This window comes from Pelodiscus sinensis, chromosome 16 (assembly GCF_052426305.1).
Source record: "Pelodiscus sinensis isolate ZL-2025 chromosome 16, ASM5242630v1, whole genome shotgun sequence".
NCBI classification, from domain to species: Eukaryota; Metazoa; Chordata; order Testudines; family Trionychidae; genus Pelodiscus; species Pelodiscus sinensis.
This window is the reverse complement of record NC_143067.1, coordinates 10,381,208-10,403,545: the sequence shown is the minus strand read 5'-3', so window position 1 is coordinate 10,403,545 and position 22,338 is coordinate 10,381,208. Positions and strand designations below refer to the sequence as shown.

Below are 22,338 nucleotides of genomic sequence, written 5' to 3'. Positions count from 1 at the left end.
CCCCTGGGCCCAGGAGTCTGTCCTCAAACCTGCAGACTAGATGGCTACAATGGCCCCTTCTGGCCTTGGCATCTATGAATCCTCAGGTGGTATAAATCAATATAGTTCTACTGACCTCATTGGAGTTAGTTTATACAACTTTGGAGTTGTTCTGTAAGCCTCATAGAAATACACTTACCAGTATTTGTTTGCAGAAATGGAATTGCTGATTGTGAAATCAGCTCTAATGTAAATGCTTTTCTTATTACTTTTTTAACTGTTGCAGTTTGTCACCCAAAAGGTTAGACTTCTTCCTCTTTCAGCTGTTAAAGAGGAATAAGATAGTTATTGCAAAAATCGCATATTTGATTTATTTACCTTCAGAAACGATTATAAAATCAAGTGAGATGTCCAACTTACTGTCTCTTTAAGCTTGCAGTTCAATAAATTTTTCTGTTAAAAATAAGCCTTTGTTGGACTAAAAATAAACTGGCTCATATATCCTGGCTTTGCAACACTGATTTTGGATATCCAGTGTGACTCACTAATACCTTTGCACTGGTGAGTAATGTAGTGATCCCAAGTTTACACTAAGAAAATTTTGATATCTCTTCATATACATGTATTTTCTACATACATCTGGATGACAGCCATTATAGCAAAACATTTACAAATTCCAACCACAACATTATCAAGGCTGTAGGCAATTAGCAAACTATGCAAAATACAGTTGTAAAATGCAGCACATCTGTACACAAGTACATACTTACATGTGCAGATCAGATTACTGCATATGCACAACCTATTTCCCTTTAGTCCAAAGGTTAGTATATGTAACAGGTTCATGTGCATTAGCCCCATCTCTTTGAAAATTTGACCATTTAACCTTGCAATTCCACTGTTGCTTGCATGAGAGGGGGATAATCTGTGTTAGGGCAAATCTACATTGCCGGGAAGATCAACACTGTGGCAGTCGATCTTCCAGCATTCGATTTAGTGGGTATAGTGGGGACATGCTAAGTTGAACACTGAGGGTACATCTACACAGCAGTTATTTTGAAATCCCTGACGTTATTTCAAAATAACAATGCAAGCATCTACACAGCCATTCCGTTATTTCGAAATAACGGACAGCTTATTTCAAAATCTGTAAACTTCATTCTGGGGCTCTAAATTGAAGTGCACGTTCACATTGGGGAAGCCTGCCTCGACTAATTTTGGGGCTTCCCTGTAGTGTAGACGTGCTATTTCAAAATAAGCTGTTTCGGGGGGAAAAAAATCAGAAATAGCTTATTTCAAAATAAGTGTGCTGTGTAGACATACCCTGAGTGTGCTCACATCGATACTGGTACTTCACGGTGTCATGGGAAGTAAGAGAATTTGACCATTGCATCCCTCCTCCCGCAGGAAGGGCATGCCCTAGCTCTGCTTAAGTTATGTCAACTCCAGTTACATTATTGCATAGCTAGAATTGGGTACCTTAAGCCAACCTTCTCCCACAATGTAGACATGCTCTAAGATAGGGAAACTGAGGCATTGGACACACAGATTTAGTAGCAGAAGTAGAATTAAAATCTAGTAGCTTTGACATACACTAGCAGTTAGGGATCAGATCCAGCTCAAAGAAAACAGAAAGCTTCCCAGTGAATTCAGAAGTTAATTGAGCCAGATATTTAGTGCTTTGTTTACAAGCCAGTGCTTTTCCACTGAAAAGATGTATTTTAAAAAGTATGTTTGTAAATAACATGATTGATAGTTCAGAGAATCTTTTGTCATTTAAGAGATATTTTGAAGATATGAACTAGCAATTAAAATGACAAAGAAAGGGCTTCACGTTGGCTTTGTAGCTCAGTGGTATTCTTTGCTGTATGTAATGATGGGTTTGCAGCTTTTGTAGCACTCAGTTAACATTTATTCAATGCAGACATACTCTGCTCAGGTGGGGCAATATGTTTTATTGCAGTTCATAAAAAAGCAATAAAAGACTTACAAACCATCAGGCTGATCTTAAATGCATGAACCTAATAATCAGTATGATCAGCTATCATTTACATGAATAGGAAATTGAATGGGGATTTCATTTCCTAAGCCTTTGTTGTTCCTATTGTATTGAGCTGATGGTGCTATTCAGGAAAACCAGCATGATGTCTTGTTTACAAGAGGAGTTTGCAAAACAAAGACTGTCATGGTCAAAATTCAATTCCATATATTTTCAAGGGAGGCCTCTGGAGAAAAATTTATCCTGAAACGCCCTAATGGGATGGTTCATGGAAGTGATGAGATGACAAAGAATTATTTCAGTGCTCATCGTGGGCAAAGAAAACTGATCTTAAGCTGCATGGGCCTGATCACACTTTCTCTGCATGGGTAAAACTACCTCTGATTGGGCCCCAGCACTTCTATCAATGTGCTGCTTGCTATAAAAAGGTGTTGCTGCACATTGTTTGGCCAAGATCAGCCCTGTAGTAATCAATCAACTCCCATTGATTTCAGTGGGAATTCAGGGTTCACTACAGACTTCACTTCAGGTAAATAATAAATCAGCTGCACAATTTTTCATTTTTCCTTGTGAATGTAGACTATAGAGTCATTCTGGATTTATACTAGTACAACTGAAAGCACAGTTGGCCTGATGCTTTTAAAGGCAGCTTTTGCCATGCCTAAGATTTTTCACAGCTCATTTGCTAAATTACACATTATAAAAAATAAGTTAAGTGCAATTGCAAGACTATGTTAATCTCAGATGCTTAAATATCAGTCTGTAATGGCAAATGACTTTATGGTGCCTGCAGGAGGTTTTTCCACATGCATATGTTAAAAACTCCTGGGAATCTTCTCACATAGAAGCAAAGAGGTCTAACACAGAAACTAAATAAATTCAAAACATCATGTCATTCATGATGTAACAGAAATGCCACCCAGTAAGAAAAGGCTTTTACAACTAAAGGAGATAAGAAATACAGCCAGCATAGCAATAAGAAGCTGCTTTTGGAAGTGCAGAATTTCCCAACCTGACAATCGGTATAGCTTCTGGAAATGCCACAGAAGGTAACTGTCTCCTTACAAAGGAAATGAGAGTTTAGGCATTGACGCTAAATGACATTACAAAGAAGGCTGGGTAGTTTAAAAAAACCTTTTCCAATGCCAAAAGAATTTAAAACTAAATTAGGCCCTTGCACACACAGATCCCACTGTCTTCAAGGGTTTACCTCATGTGAGCAACTACCCACCCATGAAAGTGAGGGGTCCAAGTGTCCTCAGCAGAATGTTTATTTCTGATTATATGTGAGGAATGAAAAAGAAACCCAACACTCAGCTCAGATTTTAAATGAGAGGCTGATTTTTGAAAAGAAGATGAACAGAAAAAAGTCCCATGACTCAAGCAAATTTGATATGGAGTCACGGTGAAATAAGAGTCATCTCCACAGTACTGTTTTTACTATCAGATTTCAGAGTAGTATTACATACGAAGCTAAGGATGGACAAATCAGTTTTGCCCATTACTAATTATAGTTCAGCAAGGTTTTAAGAAAATTTGAGGCGGGAAACAGAACACAGGACAAGATTATATAAACACATTCTTCTAACAGGCTGAGCAAACTATTTCAGAGAATAGCATCACATCTTTTCAGTTGTGAAACAAGCTTATAAAGTAAAACTGAAGAGAATCCTTGGTCCTTCAGCGTTATCATTATTAGACTATCATTTGACCATTTGTCTGTAACAATGCCTCACCTCTGATTGTGAAGACCAATAAAAGGCTCTCCCCTGAGCTGAGAGCAGGAGGTAATAACGCAAGAATTTGGCAGGCATCCTCTCTAGGAGACTATGTATCAATCATGTCATTGACACACGCAGCCCCAGGGAATGAATCCCCACAGTTTCCTGGGTTACCAAAGGCAATGGTGGGTCTTGCTGAAACAGAGAGAAGGGCACTGACCTTTAAATCTAATTAACTACCTATTTCCTGCTATACTCCAGTCTGTACATATGGCACTACTACCCTTATCTGAGAGCCAAGTGTGTTTTATTAAAATACAATATAGCAGGTAATGTAAAATGGCATGGAAAGGAAAACATCTTTGTAGTTAATTTCTCCCTGCTCTGTATTGTCCTTGTCATTCAAGCCTTCATTTTAATAAGTTAGTAGAAGAGACTGAGATTCTGTTGCCAGTATTGCCACTTACTGTGTAACCTTGGACATGTCACTGTCACCTGCAAAGGAAAAACAATAAAAATGAGCTTTGCATTTTGTTTCTGCTTTAGGATGTGTCAAGAGTTTCCATTTCTTTCAAAAGACAAAAAATACCCACTATGTTTTCTATGTATGTTTTACGACAGATGGCAGAAAAGAAGTGGAGATTCAAGAGCTTGGAATTTCCAGAAGACGCTGGACTGCCGAGAATGGCCATGGAAAATTGCAATCACTACAAAGTGAGATGACTTATCTTAACCTGACTGCTCTGGTTAAGCAAGTTCAATAAAACCTCCTGTGTCTGCCTCTAGATAGAATCAGTTGTTCAAATGTAAGGCTGAAAAGTAATTTTGGTTTGCTTACTCTGTTCCTGTCATATCAATCAGTCTAATCAGTTCATTAGCAATGTGATGACTTGCTTAGGTCTCTAGTCCCTGGAGGGCGTGCAAGATTAGTAAATACTTTATTTGGGAAAAGAAGAGGCAACTAAATGGTCCTACGAATTAATTTTCTCCTGTCGTCATAGGTGAGAAATATGGGTTATCAAATACCCATCCAATTCTTTCCTTTCCTCACAGATGCTGAAGTAAAGTCATAAGCTTTTGAGTAATGATGCCATCTGTGGCACTTGTTCACTCAGAAAGCTGTGATCTCTGCCTCCTGGTTGATATAAAAGCAAGAGGGGAAGGGGTTTTCCTTGAGGTTGCTGCCATCTTAGAGGGTATGTTCAAGGCCCATTGCAAATTTAAATTAGACTATCCTTAAAGATAAGAAATCACTTATCAGCCAGCCCTGGTGCCTGATGAGCAGCCACACACTCCAATCTTACTGGATCTGCAGTTCCAAGAATAACCTTCATGCCATATGGTAAGAAGCAGATTGTATCATCTTCCTGCAAAAAAATCCAGTTTAATTTTTGTTTAAAAATATGTCCAAACCACTCCCCACCCTGCACAAGTCTGTTGACTCCCAACCAGTTACCCCTTCACCTCCCTACTATGGGTCAAGCATCGAAGAATTGCTAAAATGTTTTAGATCTATTATGTTCAATTCATGCTGGCAAGGCAAAATTATGAACTCTCTGAATGCTTGTATAGAATGCCTAGAGGAAAAGGCACTACTACAGGTTGAACCTCTCCAGTCTGGCACTCTCTGATCCAGCAACATCCGTGGTCCAGCACAATTTTATTTAGTAGAATGTCCACTTATCATGGGGGTGGCCAACTTTTCCACGGTTCCATAAAGTTTGTTTACAGCTACTAGTCCTGGCTCTCAGTCTTCTGTGCTGCTATTTAACTCATTTACCCCAAAATGTCTTCTAAGAGCCCAATAAGCAGTGAAAGTGTTGGCAATGCTGCTGAACAATATTGATCTCCCATAATTTGGCAAATTCTCTGGTGGCACTGGTCAGGTCCTGAGGGTGCCAGACTAGAGAGGTTCAGCCTATACAAAACTCTAAATCAGCTTCCTTTCTTGAGAAAAGGCAGTAGAGGTGAATCAGGCTGTCACACTTCAAAGAGAGTGGCTCATATCCCATTCTTGGAAAAACTCCTATCTGTATAATAAATTAAAATTTTACTGTAAAATATAGAGATAATACGAAAAAGTCAGTACTCAAAATATACCTTTAACATAATTAAGTGACAGCAATCAAGAACTTTTTCACTAAGGATAACATATTAAATGTTAACACTTTTTCCTATTAGAACATGCTGAAACAAAAATTGGAGATGGAGTAAACTATGGATCACTATCAGAAATACAACTACCCCTGGCTTTTAAATAGAAATCTTGGGATCTGATTTGTAAATGCTATGCCATTAGCTGCCTGTTACTGAAATCTGCTGTCAAAGTCTTTCCTCCAAAGAGTATCTTTAGTAAAAACTCAGACTCAAATGAATCTTATTATTTCAAAGTAATTTTACCACTTGTAATTGATGTTCAAGCCACTGTGCTAAAATTTCAGGCATGCATACATGGTTCTTGGAGTACATCTCATCACTCAACATTATGTTGAGATAAGTATCTATTAAGCAGATGCTATAAGCAAGACTTGATTTCACAAAGTGCAGTTCAAAAGTGTCTTTTGGTAATAGCCACTTGAATGACTCATTAGAAACAACTGAAGTACTTTGAATATACAATGGTGTAAATAAAAACTTGGTTCTGTATGGGTAGGAAACCAAGGTAAAGAGGGAGAATTCACAAAACACAATGTAATTTATTACACAACACAATAAATTGTAGCATGTGATTCTATATTTATTAATTTAATGTGAATAGATCCTAAAACAAATGTATCCAATTATTATCAGTCAATTTATAGTTGGTTATAACACTAACATTTATTGTACACAATATTAATTACAAATTCAAAGGATACACTTAAAATGATACTAATAGGTAACTTAAATTGACAAAATCTCCACTGGATTTTCATCCTTAAGGCTCTTCTACAGTCATCTGCTGCCGTAGTCTAGGTTTATTGGGATTATGTTCTATCAACCAATCAGCAAACCAAACCTACAGGATGAAAAGAACAACTACATAAAGAAAACAGTAAAAACCATTTAAGTCCCATAAAACCTGTCTCTTCTTATTATAGACTTTATTTTGGTACAGACACTACTAGAACAGATCCTTTGTTTGAGACACTGTTCAAATATTCAGAACTGTACACTCGGTTTATAGTAGGGATGTGCACATATAACCTTGTTAATGGTTAACCAATAAGCCAGGACTTACTGGTTAACGTTTATGGTTACACGCAGGCTCCCGCCCCACTCCTGGAGAGCGGGCTGCCAGTCCACACTGTTGTCTCTGTACCAGAGGCAGCAGCACAGGAGCAGCAGCCAGCTCCCTAGGAGCCGGGCTGAGGAAGCAGTGTGGGGTGGCAGGCAGGAGCTGAATTTTAGACTTTTCATGTCAGGGACCATGTCTATACAGTACGGCTGTGTCTACACTGGGCCACTTATTCCGGAAAATCAGCCGCTTTTCCGGAATAAGCTGCAAGCTGTCTACACTGGCCCTTGAATTTCCGGAAAAGCAACGATGCTCTACTGTACAAAATCAGCCGCTATTCCGGAAAAACTATTCTGCTCCCGCTCAGGCATAAGTCCTTATTCCGGAACACTGTTCCGGAAAAGGGCCAGTGTAGACAGCCCAGTAGTCTTTTCCGGAAAAAAGCCCTGATCGCGAAAATGGCAATCGGGGCTCTTTTCCGGAAAAGCAGCCCGCCAATGTAGATGCTCCTTTTCCGGAAAAACTGAAAATGGAATAGTATTCCGTTTTAAGCAGTTCCGGAAATTCATGCCAGTGTAGACACAGCCCACAAGTGTCTGTACGAGGGCTTTTTAGCCTTACCTTGGTACAAAGAATAAGTATGAGAATTCTAATTTAAAAATAAAATATGCATTCAAATACTTACAGAAAAATATTAATTACGTCAGTTCTGACAACACTGCCAGCTACTTCAACAGTTGAACCCCCTCATACAAAGACAGTGTTACAACTTTCTACACTGCAATCATATGTGAGTACCTTATAGTACCCCTTTGCAGCAATGGTGAGCATACATGCATGTAGCCCATCAGGGTTTTATGTATGACACGCAAGACATTTTGTTTAACTGTTGCCCATGTGCAGATTTGTCAGATTCTGCTGGTATTTCTTGACATAGTTTTTTTTCCTTCTGGTATTACTAGGTACACAAGTGCAGTTAGCAAAACTACCTTATTGCAAGACACCATTTTGGTTACAACAGTCTCGCAGCCCACTGAGATGGAGAGCCACTCTCATGCAGCCCTAAGTTGCCCTTTGCTGCCTTACAGTCAAGAAATGGAGCCCTGGAGAAGTCTAGCAAAATGCAGGACAATGTAGCACTTTAAAGACTAACAAGATGGTTTATTAGATGATGAGCTTTCGTGGGCCAGACCCACTTCCTCAGATCTAGAAATGTGATCTGGAATTTTTTATAAAATCAGCATATAATGTAAATTTTCTAGCAAACTGTAATGGCGTCTAAGCACAAATGTGAGGGCAGGAATGCCTGAGTTCTAATTCCATTTGCTAATGACTCACTCTAGCCTTAGGCAAATTACTTTAAACACTCTGCCTTGATTTCTACATTTGTAAAATGGAGTTTATCACATAGACATGCATACTCCATGGGGCTGTTGAACACTAATTAGTGAATGTCAAGTGTTAAGTACTAGTAAACTGCTTACAGTACTCTGAAGGGAGAGGAGAATTGATAGTGTAGTAGAAGGGAAATGAAAGAAGGGATTAGTGTCAGATAGGAACAAAATGCTTTGTCAAGACAGGATTTACCTAGCAGGTTGCAGGGAAGGTGGAAACTGAAGAAGCTAAGGAATATAGGCAATGAGCAGATCTGAAACTAAACACAACAGTGGAATTCATACAACAGTAACAGCTTTCCTTGAAATATTATTAGGAACCATGAAGTAGGGATGTTAAATGGAGTTTAATCAGTTAATCAACTAGTCGCCAGGCTCTTAATACATTGAAAAAGCACAATGGTGGTGGCGGGGGGGGGGGATATCGGGAGGGGGGAACCAGGTATGAGCCAGGAATCTACTGATTGCACCCGGTCCTACGCCTCTGCCTCTACCGCCCCCCGCGGAGATGGTGCTGGAGGGAACCAGCTTTTAAGCCGATTCCCCACAGCGCTGGCTCCTGCTCCCCACTCCTTGCTGCCTCGTTCTGAAAAAGTCTGCAAGAGGGGAAGCGACTATCGGATAGTCGACTAGTCACTTACATCCCTACCATAACATCACCATAAAGCAAACATAATACAAGTGACAGAGTACATACCAATAAAAGCTTAAAAAACGAGTGGTCCTGCAGCACCTTCGAGACTAACAAAAATACAGATTTATCAGAAGCTTTCATGGGCAGAACCCACTTCTTCAGATGACAGACATCTGAAGAAGTGGGTTGTGCCCACGAAAGCTCCTGATACAATCTATATTTTTGTTAGTGTCTAAGGTGCTACGGGACCACTCATTTTTTTTAAGTTACAGACTAACGCCCATCTGAGAGTACATACCAGTGGATCTGCTGGTTTCTGCTTACAAAGTTCAGTGAGACCAGCTAGTAGCGTAGGATTGACATATAGGTTCAGGTAATCCTTAGCAGCTTGTCCAACTGGAATTGGCTCAATAATCACTGGAAAGAATATCCATGTGAGCTGAATTAATGCAGAACAATTTACTTATAGTGTTAAATCACTTTCCTTCAAATGTTTAATAAACTGGTTGTATTTTCCTTGTAATTGATAATACCATTTGTATGGCTTCTCTGCAAGACATATATCAGGGATTGGCAACCAGGAACCGTGAGTGGGCCACGTGAGTGCCTCTCCTTCACCTCAGTGGGCTGCAGCAGTCTGCGGCCCATGGGGGTTCCACTCAGGAGTGGCCTGAGGCAGGCTGCAGCAGCTGGCACCCTAGGTGGAAGGCGCGACCGGCACCCCTGCTTGTATGGCCGTCAATGGCCGTGATGTCATCATCGGGCACCCAGGCCGGTGGCGCTCTAGGCAACTCTCTGGTTTGCCTAGGCTCACGGGCCGCCGCTGGTTCTACCTACAGCCCTACAGCTCCCCTACCTGCCCTCCTTCCCCCAAGAGCCTCTTGCACACTGGGGCACCAGAGCCCCACTCTTACATGCTCCTTCCCTGCCCTCCCAGCACTTTTGGAGCACATGAATCACCTGATTTGCACTCTGGCTCCACTCCTCACCCTTCTTCTCAGAGCTGGAACACTGCAAACAGCTCACAGTGTTCCAGCTCTGTGAGGGAGGAAGAGGAGTGGGGACAAAGCATGAACCTGTCAATTTGCAGCTCCTCTGAAAGTGGAGGGAGTAAGGGGAAAAACAGGAAAGTGAATGGCTCCAGTGCCCTGGTGTGTGAGAGGTGTGGGGGGAGGAGGGAAGCCAAGGGGTCCGCGAGCCACAGTGGACCGAAGGTGGCTCACAGGCTGAACGATGCCCACTAACATACACCATGGCATAGAACTACTGTAGTGTGTTGCTCCCAAAGCAATTCTAAGAAGGATGAAGCTCCTGGATACTATGTCTGTGGTGATCGTACACTAGTGGTGTTTGGTCCCGGGAAAGAAAAACACCCTAATAGCAGGTTGGGGCAATTTGGGGGAGAGGAAGATCTAAGACCAATTGAGGACCTACCTGCTTCACTGAATATTTATTGGGCAAAGAAGAGCCCATTGGGAGCTACTTCTCCAATGTCCCCCCACTGCTGTGGAGTTGATTCTTGTAACCCTGAAGAACCTACATCAGATATTGCATTTTTATTGTGGGACAAAGGCCAGGAGGCATAATGGTTTAAATGGGATATGAAGAGAGAAAATGCATCATCTTCAGGGGAAAGGCAAACTAACATTCATACTAAATAAAGACCTGCAACAAGCTTTGAGACAGGTTTTTAAGTTGTTTGAATTCTATTTAAACATACCTCCAAACTCAGGACCACATGCTACTCCACTCTGGTTTTCTGGCAGAGTGGCTATGAAACTCCATGAGTATTTAATAATAGATTTGCCTTAGAATCATTCCCTTGAAAATTATGTCATCTTTCCCCTAAACCTATGGAACATGCAAATGCCTTTGTCCATACCCATTAGAACTTGGCTCCTGAACTGTACTGCTCTGTAATCCTCCATCAGTAGATGAACATGAATCCCCGTAACCCAATCTCAGATCAACAGTAGCTCTAGGGCAGATTTTCACTTGGAAAGCCATTCTACTTCCAGTGAAACATGCTGAAATGAAGTAGCTTCATGATCCCTCCCATTCCTTGAATTTGCCTGTCCCAATTCCAGTGCCATAAAGGGGCATTTGCAGTATCTGTGAGGCAGAAGGGAAATTAATTCTAAACCACTGCAATTTGGGTAGCTCTTAAAATAGATTTTGCTATTTTCTGCTCCACATGGTACAGCAGCTCAGCCATAGTGTAGTTAGTCAATTCTAAACATTTTTCAAACCTTCTTTCTGAGCCTTGGTTCTATATTGAATGTTTGGCTACAAACAGGTAATGGTAAGAATAGGGATGGGGCCACATACCACCAAAGATGATTTGCAGTTTAAAGGCAAATAATAACTCAGTACCTTCAGGAAACATGAATCTAATTTCTCTTTCTGCTGAAGAAAATTTGATACTGCCATGAACTGCATTCCTCAGATCGTCTGTCCCATAGATTGCTCTTAAACTAAAAGCAACAGAGAGAAGTGTTGGATGGTTCTCTCAGATTAAGGTTGTGGAATCCCATTTAAAAAGTTAACCAGTTAAACGGTATGTTTAACTACTTAACCAGGATTCCATGGTGGGGGACTGCTCCAGCCTGGGGGACCACCATGCCGCAGGCCGGACTGTCTGCTTGGGCCAGGCCCATCACGCTGTGCCACTGGCGAGGGGCTGCTCTGGGCAAGCCAGGCCAAATCTGCCACATTGTTGCAACAGGTGGCTGCTCCAGCCTGGCTGGGCCATCTGCAATGTGCGCTGCTCCAGCCAGGATGGGCTCAGCCCACTGCAACATGCCACAGGTGGAGGGCTGCTCCGGCTGGGTCGGGCAGGGCCCACCACACCACGCTGTGGGTACTGCTCTGGCCAAGCCAGGCTGCCAATTAACTATTTAATCCAGTAAGAATGCCAGTAAGGCAAATGCTTTACTGGTTAACCAGTTAACCCGTTACATCCCTATCTCAGGCTATGTCTAGACTGCAGGCTTCTTTCGAAAGAAGCTTTTCCAGAAGAGATCTTCTGAAGAACCTTCTTCTGAAAGAGAGCGTCTAGACAGCAAAAGCGCATCGAAAAAGCGTTCTGCTTTTTCAAAAGGTAGCGTCCACACTGAATGGAGGCTATCTTGCATCTAAGCTGTGATTACTATGGACGGAGTGCCACCAGGGTAACTGTGCTTTATCCCCTTTCCTCTTCTTTCAAAAGAACTCCCTCTTCCCCATCTACACACATCTTTTTCCAAAAAAGCTCTTTCGGAAAAAGGCGTTCTTCCTTGTAAAAAGAGGAATACTGTTGTTGGAAAAACCTTTCTGTTCTTTTGACTTTTTCCCAAAAGAATGCAATTGCAGTGTGGAAAATTCCAAAAAACCCTCTGCAGTATAGACATATCCTCAGATACCTACAACGTATTTACTTTCTCACTAAGATTGTAATAAATACAAAAAGTTAGATCGAATTAACACAATTTTTTTCTTTTTTCTGCCATAATTTCAAAATGTAAAGGATTGGCCCCAACTTTTATTAATTTTGTACAGTAAAGGTAAAATCCTCACCCTAGCGAAGTCAGTGGCAAAAATCCCACTGACTTCAGTGAAGCCACAATTTGACCCTAAATCTCTTCTTTGGTAATTTACCTGTCAGGATGTGTTTCCTTAGCTCTTATGCTATTTGATGGTCCAATCAACTCTTTCCAGAAAGCGATAGCATTATGTCTGGCAAGAACCATAGCAACTAAAGGCCCAGAACTCATATACGCTGTTAAATTAGGAAAAAACATTTTGCCATATTGTTCTGCATAAAAGTTACTGCATTGCTCTGGGCTTAATTGGAGCTTTCGTTTCTAAAAAAGAAAGAAAAAGTAAGCATCTATTTTAATCATATATTGTATGAATTGTAAACATATATTGTACTGGATGAAAAACACATAGATTTGCGTTAAAATGCTATATTACAGAATTTATATTTTCTAGCACTTGCAATGAATTATAACTCTTCACTTTCTTACATTAAGTGATTCATCAGCAGCCATTATGTCTTCACTAAAACATGCTGAAAAGTGACAAAATGGTATTGTGGGTCTCCTGTTTGTGTCTTAGTAGTTTCCACACAGAATCTGAGAAACATAAAAGTAAACATACAAATTCTTTTACTAACTGCCAACCCTACAAGCTCAACTGGCCTCTAAAAGACAAGTTACTATCTGAGACAGAAAAAACATAATAAATATTCTGCAAATGGACGTGTCAATTTCTGGTGATCATGTACAACTGGCATAGAATTCAGCTAATTCTCCCAGAGATGAATTGGTTATGCAGTGTTTACAGTAAATTAAAAAGATATAAATCAGAATACAACAAAAAGCAGGTCATCTCAGTAAGAAGATGCCATTTTTGTCAATTTTCTAACAATAAACATACTATAGCATTTTTAAATTGATGTTTGACTTAATGCACTATTATTATTATAAAAAGAAGCTGAATGCATTATCAGTAGTCTGTGACTTAATTATTCAGTTCACCAGTACTATTTTGCACTTTTATGCAATCTTCACTTCCTCCAAAACCACTAACTGAAGAGCCATTGTATTTTTCATCCAAAGATATACATTTGAATGTATTAAATTTAATTAAATTAAACAACTAACTAGGTTGCAAGTATCAATTATCAGTAGCAGATTTTCAGTGGGGACAGAGTAAGCCTACATCATTCACCAAAGAAAGAAAGCAAAAAGAAATTAAAGGAAAATTAGTTCCCTTTTGAGTCCAACCCTCTGAGATACTCACCACCTTCAATGACTATTGACTTTAATATTGAAGTCCCTGGGCACCCAGCAGGAACTTTAAGCACCATACACTACCAAGTCTCAGATTTTATTTTGGTGAAATTTGATGCATTATATGTAAAGCAAATAAATATATGTTTGGAAAAAAATGATTGATGTGCTAAAAATGATATGTACAAATATTATTATTTAAAAAAATATGAAAGTAAAGCTTTCCAGTCCTTATTCCATCAAAAGTCCACAGTACAATATACTCTTTTAGTAGCTGAAATATAATGGGCTGAGAAGGAACATTCCATTTGAGCAGAATAAAAGGGTTTACTTGTCTATCAAGCTACTTTCTGAAAAGCTCAACTTAGGTTTCTGAACTGCTACCTCTAAATCACAAAATAATTGACCACAGCTGCATAATGGTGACATCTAGTGGCCAATTCCTAAAATCCAATGAACAGCGATTAAGCCAGTGATACCCAAACCTTTCAAGCCTGAGGGATGCACGTATTAATTTGGAGGTCATAGCCCATACTTTGGGGCACATCGTTGCCCCATTTTGCTTCTTTTGCAGCAAAAAAGGAACAAATGCACTGTACAAGTCTGCAACTGAGAATTCCTGCTGGCACAAAAGTGTGGCTCTACTGACTCTTACATCTCTCTCTCCATAGCTCCTAGAACATCCTTTACTAATCATTTCCCTAGGCTTAGCCACAGCCAGTTGATCTTCTATCCTGCTCCCACTGGGCCAACAGCCTAGCAGGAAAGCAGGCAATGGAAGAGCCAGAGCTATTCTCTTCTCTCTCCCTCTCCCCCGTAGCAGATAGCCAGGTGTTTTGCCAGTTATGACAATAAAAGGATAAAGTCTGATTTGAATGCTCCTAAATTTACATCAGAGCTGCTCCAGAGGCTGCAAAGGCAGGTAGTGCCTCCACCTCCTTGAAGTGAAAGGGTTAATTTACTTCTGTTCCAGAGAGTTTCAAAACTGCAGTAACTGGGAAACTGATTGCTAATCAATGAATTGCAATGAACTTAGCAAACACACCATAGAAAATACTTGGTGAGGTTCTGCTGGATTCTTAGAAAAGTGGTTCTGTTTAAATTGTTGCTTGACACTGCACATATCTGCTCTCTATGTGTTGTCAAAGTCTTGGGTAGAGAGTTTATTGACAAACTCCTGAGGTCTCTACCCGCCCTAGGATTCTAGGATTCAAATATTTTCCTGCTGCCAGCAATGCAGAGTCAATATTTCTACAGAAGCTGCATGCTGTTCTACCTCTGGCAGCAGCAGCATAATTACCAGCCAATTTGTACTGCTAGAATCTATCCTTCTGGTGATGGTGGCCACTGACATATAAAACAGGGATGGGGAACCTTTTTTATCAGGGGCCACTGACCCATAAAAAATCAGTTGGAGGCCACACACAAGCAAAAAATAAAAACCCTCACTCAACTCACTTGTAGTCAGGGCCAGATTAGCTCTTCTGGGAGCCCAAGGCTATTAGATTTTGTGAGGCCTCCTAAGTTCTGGGGTGGGGTCAAAACTGAGGGGTTCAGGGTGCGGGAGAGGGCTGTGGGCTGAGGCAGAAGGTTGGGTGAGGGCTCTGACTGGGGCTGTGGGCTCTGGGATGGTGCTGAGGCATTTGGGGCACACAGGGGGCTGTAGGCTGGGCCTAAGAGGTTTGAAGGGGTTTTAGGACAGGAGGCCTAGGTGTGGGTGCAGGGTCTGGGTGGGAGTCAAAGTGCTGGAGCAGGCTTAGGGTTGGGGCAGAGGACTGGGCTGTGGGATCTGGGAGCGAGTTAGAGTGTGAGAGAGGGCTCAGGATGTTGCGGGGGGTCTGGGAGCGAATTAGAGTGTGACAAGGAGCTCATGGCTGGGACAGGGAGTAGGAGTGCAGGATCTGGGAGTGAAGAGCCTCATGTCAGGGGGTTGGGATGCATTCCTGGGACAATTCTCCTTTGGTGGGGGGAAGCAGGTGGCTCAGTGCAACCCGCATTGCCCTGCACTCGCCTGCAGGCACTGTCCCCCATAGATCCCATTGGCCAGGATTTCCAGCTAAATGAGAGCTGCAGGAATGGAGATTGCAGATGAGGGCAGTGCAGAGACAGAGCTTCTCCCAACTCTCACGGTAACACAGAGACAACCCAGCGGTGATAAGGGGGGAAAATGGCAATGCACAGAGCTGCTTATCTCTCCCCTCTGCCAGGTAGGTCTGAATAACACACAGAGGCTTTAGTGGCTGCAGCCCAGGGCCTCATGCTAAGGAGGCCCCACAAAAAGATTTCCATTTTTGGCAGCCCAAAGAGCTTTTTGCAGGGCTTGCCTTACCCTCGGGCATTGGGCTGGGGGCCCAAGCAGGGGGCAGGATCCAGCCCACTGGCCGGAGGTTCCCCACCTGTGATATAAAGAGTACTAAATGATTGTCCGATACTATGATTTATTTTCAGTGCTGCCAGCTGGAAAAATCTTGTGCTGACTTGTAAAAAGTGATACTAGAACTAAGGGTGCTGGGGTCCTCCTGCAGCCCCTGGCTTAAAGCAATAATAAAAACCACCAATACATCATTTCTATGGTTTCCATGATCAGCACCTCCAGTAGAAAAATTATTCCAGCAGCCCCACTTCTAAATAAAGCTATTTTATATGGAACTCTCAGGTATAATAAATATGGAACATTAGGATGCTATTGCTTCTAGAGAACCCACTGAGCCAATACATCTGGGGTAGCAAGATGCTATTTTTGAAACCACTTTTCTTAGGCATGAGGCAGTTCTTTTAAAAGGGCCATATTTTTTTAGTTTAACATACCCCCCGTGCATATCATACATCATTTGAAAGTTTATTTTATGTAAGTTTAAATGAAGCATAATTTGGAGCTGTCAAGTGGTGTCATAATCCTGTGGAAAAGCTGAAACTATAGACCCAATATGAGGAAGAGTCATTTTGTGTACAGTTCTAGAAACAATGTAACATGATTATGGCTGTAGTTTTTACAGTTTCAGTTAATTTCAACACCTTACCCTGGTGTTTATTGGTCATAGCTACCAAATAAGAATGTATTAAAAAGTTTATTGGTTTTGCATACGTATTTTTTTTACCAGAAATGATAAAGCTGTTTACTATGTGACAGAGATGACATATCAACCATTTGCAATATACTAACATAAAATGTTTTCATATCACGTATTCTTTTTTGCCAAAATGCCACAAGTGATAATAGTTTTCTATTTTTTCAGTTGAAATTGACTGACCAAATAAGTTTCACACTCAAGGTTGTGCAACAGTAACAGCAGATTACATGCCCATAATTTATACTGGGCTAAAGAAGCTATGCATTCCATCAGAATAATATATGCCTCTCACAAATATCTCAATTTGTTTTTTACCAATATCTACTAGTTTCATTAGAGAATCTTTTACATTTGATTTTACATGCAATCTACTAGATATGCTGACAAGCATCTCTGGATGTGATTCAGGGTCAAATGAATTTGTCATACTGTCGAGGACATGGTTGATGAGATCTATCACACGTTCTTCATCCCTCCTCAGTACAGAAGCAAGAACTTGTTTGTGGACTCTGTCTTCACTGTTTCTTATTAGGCCACTTCATTCTGTCTTAGCTTTTGCATAGTCATAAAATGAAGTTGTGTATTGTCATTTCTACCACTAATACTGACCTGTGCACAAGTGTCACTGAATTGAAAAACTAGTTTTTAAAATATTTCAAAGGCTTATACTCCCTCCATAGGCAATTATACATTTAATCCTTCTAGGAAGCAGACTACATTCTACATACAAAATCTTACAAAGAGAGAAGCATTCCTTTAGGAATTCACATATATTTATACCCCTTGCCTAGACCAAATTTAAGTCTGGAGAGACAATCACAGCGGCTATCAGTCCAGAAATTGTTTTCTGCACAGCCATCTCCTTAGCAAGATGCAAATATGATGTTTTAATAGCAACTGTTCTTAGTCACCCAATAGGGCCTAAGCTTATGTCTCTCTCCCATTCTCATGGAACTCTAAAAAGGGCAAAGCTTAATTAGGGCATCAGCTGAAAGCTCAAGTTGAAGAAATCTATGAGCACAGAACATGAACCACCACCAGCAAAAAAAATCACTGTATATATGAAAGACTCCATGGTTGAATGGGGGGCCAGTATCCTCAGCGGGGGAAGGCACTGTCTTCCCAAACCGCCAGCTTCACCCTGCCCCCAGAACGCCTACTGAAGGTGGGGCTAGTGGCTTGCCTCCCCTCCCCTGGCCCTACTTTCACTGACTGCCCATGCATGGTTGTCATGCAAATGACATTTGGAAACAAATTACATGCAATCAAAGAACTGGCTTTTAAGTACTTGAGGTAGGTCCTAAAGAATTTGACAAAGCCAATTCTGTAACTGAAGTCTAACCGAAACGACAACAGTAACTCTGAAAACGTCAAGTAGAGAGAGCAAGGATAGGATCTAAGACTGGATGCAAGAAATATCAGGTGATTGGTGGATGTTCTGTGTCTCCTTGGACAAAGTTTCAAAATGTGGCATCCACCAAGCATTCACTTATAAAAGTCCTCTCTGAGCATATGGTTCAAAATATACCTAAGAGGGTAGGGCACCTCCAACACAAACACTCCTTCTTGCTGAAAGCTTTTCCAGTGATGAAGTAGCAAAGGCTGTGACTGTGTCAACCCCTATTTAATATTGAGGGATAATCTGTTTATTACTATCAAAACAAAGGGTGTTTACAGCTTCAGAAACTTTTTCAAACTTGTATAAAGTGGCATACGGCAAGGAAATTGGTAACACTGCTATGTGACCAGAGGAAGAAAAAAAAATAGACACCTCCTCCCCTGAGACACGAGTTGTACATCAATCTATAATGAAAAAAAAGGATAAGTCACTGGCCAACTCCCACCATGAGAAGACAGTTTTGAAGAACATGACAAAGGAACATCATGGCAAACAGATGTGGATGTCTTCATGCATAGGTAAACTAGATATAGGATCACTATTGCAATATGGATGGAAATAGATGGATGATAATTTGCTTCCTGCATTCTTCAAAGGACATATGACAACTGAGCTTCCACAAGATCTTATTTGTACCTGTAACAGCAGGGGTCACTGCACAATTATTGGTGTCTGTACTCAGAACAATCTTCCCTGAACAAAATGGTGTACATGAGAAAGCAATGAAGATTGTGATAATCCATGCCATCTTGACAGAGATCACAATGGTGAACAAGAAGGATGATAATTATGTTGACTAGAAATGCAATCAGTGCTATTACATTTCAATGATACCTGTATGAATTATTTTTATATTTTTGTACAATTTAGACCAGATGTCCATGGGCCAGACAAGATTCACCAGAGTCACACCCTGGCAGGCTGCCACACTGTACCTGTGCTGCAACTTCTGTTGGCCGCGGATTGCCGTTCTCGGTCAATGGGAGTTCCAGGAAGCTGTGTCCTAGCTCACACCACTTCCTGCAGCTCCCATTGGCCAGGAATAGCAATCCACAGCCAATGGGAGTTGCAAGCAGCAACACCTGTGGACATGAAGGTAAATAAAGCAATGGTGGCCAGTCAGGGGTTAACTCTAGCGAACCACCTTTGTCTCCTGGGTTATTTATGGCCGACCCCTGCTTTAGACTGCTATGATGCTTTGAGGTCACCAAGAAATCCAATTTTAGGTCTTGAAATAATAAAAAGAGTCATTAGACTAAAAGAAACAAATGCAAATATTTTTGAGTGGTCATTTTAACTCATGGATAATGTGTCATTATTTATCCCCATTCTATAGTAATGGTGTAATGGCCACAGGCAGAACCAAACCTGGGACCTCTGGAGCTCTACAGCAGGGGTGGAGACCCATGGCCCAGGGGCCAGATGCGGTCCCTGACTTGCCTGGATATGGCCCCCGGGGCTCAGGGCTCCTCCCCCACAGAATTGGGGAGCCCGCACTGGCACTCCAACCACCGCTGCCTCCTGCCTGATTTTTCTGTGGATCAGCAGCCCCTGACCCTAAAAAGGCTCCCCACCTCTGCTCTACCGCTTGAGCTAAAAGCCAGCTGGCTCTCTGCTAACACTGTAGAGGAAATTCACAAGTCCCTAAGTGCCACTACATGGGAGAGTATACCGTGCCCAGTAGGTGTGTGGGTTACATAGGCACACTTGACAGTTCCACATCATTCCTCATTTTAGACATAAGCTTTCAAATGATGTATGATGTGCATTTGTGTGTAGAAAAGAGTACATTAAGTAAACCAAATTGGTGGTGTTTGCATCTTGCTTATCAGACCATAAACAAACTTCAAATCAGTGTTCAGAATGATGAAAAGTGAAGCTTCCATTTCATGCATCTGACAAACTGAGCTACAGCTCATGAAAGCTTATGCCCTAATAAATGTTTTTAAGATGCCACAGGATTACTCAGTGTTCAGAACCTTATTTTATGTACAGCATATTACCTGAACAATGGTGAATCCTGATCTGAGAATTATATCTTCTATTTCTTCTTCTTTGTCAATTACATCTGGTTTGATGAGGGCCAGAGTTCTTTCTACATAAATCTGAGGCTCAGGCATTAGCGCTTGCATCTTTGTGTCACGATTAAAATTCAAGTGCTTCTCCCTTACTGCAAAGACAAGATTTTGCGCAAATACTCTTTAACGCAAGAGTTTTTGCGTTAGAGTATTTGAGTAAGAGAGCGTCTACACTGGCATGTGCCTTTGCGCAAAAGATGTGCTTTTGCGCAAGAGCATCCGTGCCAGTGTAGATGCTCTCTTGCGCAAGAAAGCTCCGACGGCCATTTTAAACATTGGGCTTTCTTGCGCAAGAAATTGATGTTGCCTGTCTACACTGGCCTCTTGCGCAAGAACAGTTGTGCAAAAGGGCTTATCCCTGAGCAGGAGTGTCAGAGTATTTGCGCAAGAAGCACTGATTTTATACATTAGAATGTCAGTGTTCTTGCGCAAGTACTTGCGGCCAGTGTAGACAGGTGGCAAGATTTTGCGCTGCGCAAAATCTTGCCACTGTAGACATAGCACCCGAGACAAATGAGAGGCTTACTCCCTAGAAATGAATCTTAACAGGAGAATATTTCATTTATGTGAGATACTACTGTGGTATCTGTGCAGAAAATAGCTGGTTCTTATTTCAAACCATTCCATTCTTTAACACTTGACTATCACTGGAGAAGAAGCAAATTAAGGGCCCACTCCTGCAGTTTTAGTGCTCCCTTTGGAACAGTGTCTATGCAAAACACGTCCTACGTCTATGCAAAACACGTAGGATTGGACCTCCATCAGCATGGGAACCTACCAGCATAGGAACATCCAAGCTTCCTCCCACTCATCTGGCCTGACAACAGGGTAGGCTTAGCTGGGGAGCTGGCAGTGTTCCCTATAAGCTGTGTGTGGTGCGGCTACTTAAGAGAGATTCCGATGCTGCCCAGATGATTAGAAGAGCGCCCACAGCTAGGTTTGTGTTTTTCTTAGGGATGTCAGAGGTTAACTGGTAAGCATCACACTTACCAGGTGATGCTTACTAGTTACCGGTTACCCAGTGGCCTAGCTGTGCTGGCGCACCAGCTCCCTGTCTGCCTGCACTGCAGCACAGTGGGCCTGGCCACGCTGGAGCATCCTCTGCCCGTGAGATCCCATTTAAGCAATTAACTGATTAAACGGGATTTTATATCCCTAGTTTCTATGGGTGGTGCACATTAGAGATGCGAAAAGTTAACTGGTTATCTAGTTAACCAGTGGGGGATGGAGCAGCTCCCAATCTGCTGTGGGCAGGAGGTTTCTCCAGCCCTGCAAGGGGCCCACCGCAGAGAGGGGCTGCTCTCTTCCGGTCCAGGGCGGGTCTGGGCACCCTGCAGGCAGGGTCTGGTGCAGCCTCTTGTCTGCGGGGAGCCTGGCCTGTTGTATGGGGGCTGGGGGCAGGAGCCCCGCGGGCTGGGCGCTGCACCCAGATCCCGGTTAGTCGGCTCACTGGTTAACCGTTAGGTTAACCCAACATTTAACCAGTTAACTGCTCGACCGGGATTTTCCATCCCCAGCGTCTATGGGTGGTGCACATTCGCCCATGCCTCGGGGCACATACAATTATTCTGCACACGGGCAGAAAAGTGCAAAGGGAACGCAGGAGCCAGGTGAGCCGGGCCCACCCCGCGGTGGCGCTGACCCCCCCCCCCAGTGGCTCGAGCAGCGCCGCCCCCCGCTGGGTGAGCCCCCCGCGCGGGCCGCGTCCACAGGGAGCCCCAGGAAGAGCCAGCCATTACCCCGCCGCCATCCCCCTCGGCCCCACGCACCTTCCGCCCAGCGGCTCCGGCCCCAGCGACGGTTGCTAGGAGACCCGAGGCAGCAGGCGAAGGAGCCGCCCCCTACGGCGTGGGGCACGGTCCGTGTCAGGCGCGCGTTTCGTTACTCAGAGCCGTGGAACACGGCGCGCGCTGCTCTTGGGGGCATCAGCGCTGGTGGAGCGCGAGCCCCTAGTCCCTCCCCCCGCTCCCCTTCTGCACTGCCCTGCCCGCTCCTTGTTCTGGGGGCGCGCTCCCAGCCTGAGTCGCTCCGTGGGCACGTGCAGAATCCAGATTTGGGGCAAAGCCTGACG

General features: G+C 42.5%; 1 protein-coding gene across 2 annotated transcripts; it reads right to left on the bottom strand.

Moving 5' to 3' along the window:
* Positions 1-5,969: 5,969 nt before the first annotated feature.
* Positions 5,970-22,189, bottom strand: NME5 (NME/NM23 family member 5). 2 transcript variants are annotated; one of them, XM_075900472.2, is made up of 6 exons: positions 20,193-20,331; positions 12,952-13,059; positions 12,581-12,786; positions 11,318-11,418; positions 9,243-9,361; positions 5,970-6,697 (listed from the first exon to the last, which is right to left on the bottom strand). In XM_075900472.2, the coding sequence occupies exons 2-6, from the start codon at positions 12,973-12,975 to the stop codon at positions 6,617-6,619; spliced, it is 531 nt and encodes a 176-aa protein (XP_075756587.1). In that variant the 5' UTR covers positions 12,976-13,059; positions 20,193-20,331; the 3' UTR covers positions 5,970-6,616. The 2 variants fall into 2 exon arrangements, with proteins under 2 accessions (XP_075756587.1, XP_075756586.1); XM_075900471.2 differs by lacking the exon at positions 12,952-13,059 and adding an exon at positions 22,037-22,189 and having other exon boundaries at positions 6,004-6,697; positions 20,193-20,359.
* Between the last annotated feature and the right edge of the window lie 149 nt (positions 22,190-22,338).

Coding starts and splice junctions, on each gene's coding strand:
- NME5 (XM_075900471.2), bottom strand. CDS start 20,321: ATGCAAGCGCTAATGCCTGAGCCTCAGATTTATGTAGAAAGAACTCTG. Junction 11,419..12,580: donor AAGGAAACACATCCTGACAG/GTAAATTACCAA, acceptor TGTTGCTTTTAG/TTTAAGAGCAATCTATGGGA. Junction 6,698..9,242: donor AGAAACCAGCAGATCCACTG/GTATGTACTCTC, acceptor TTCATCCTGTAG/GTTTGGTTTGCTGATTGGTT.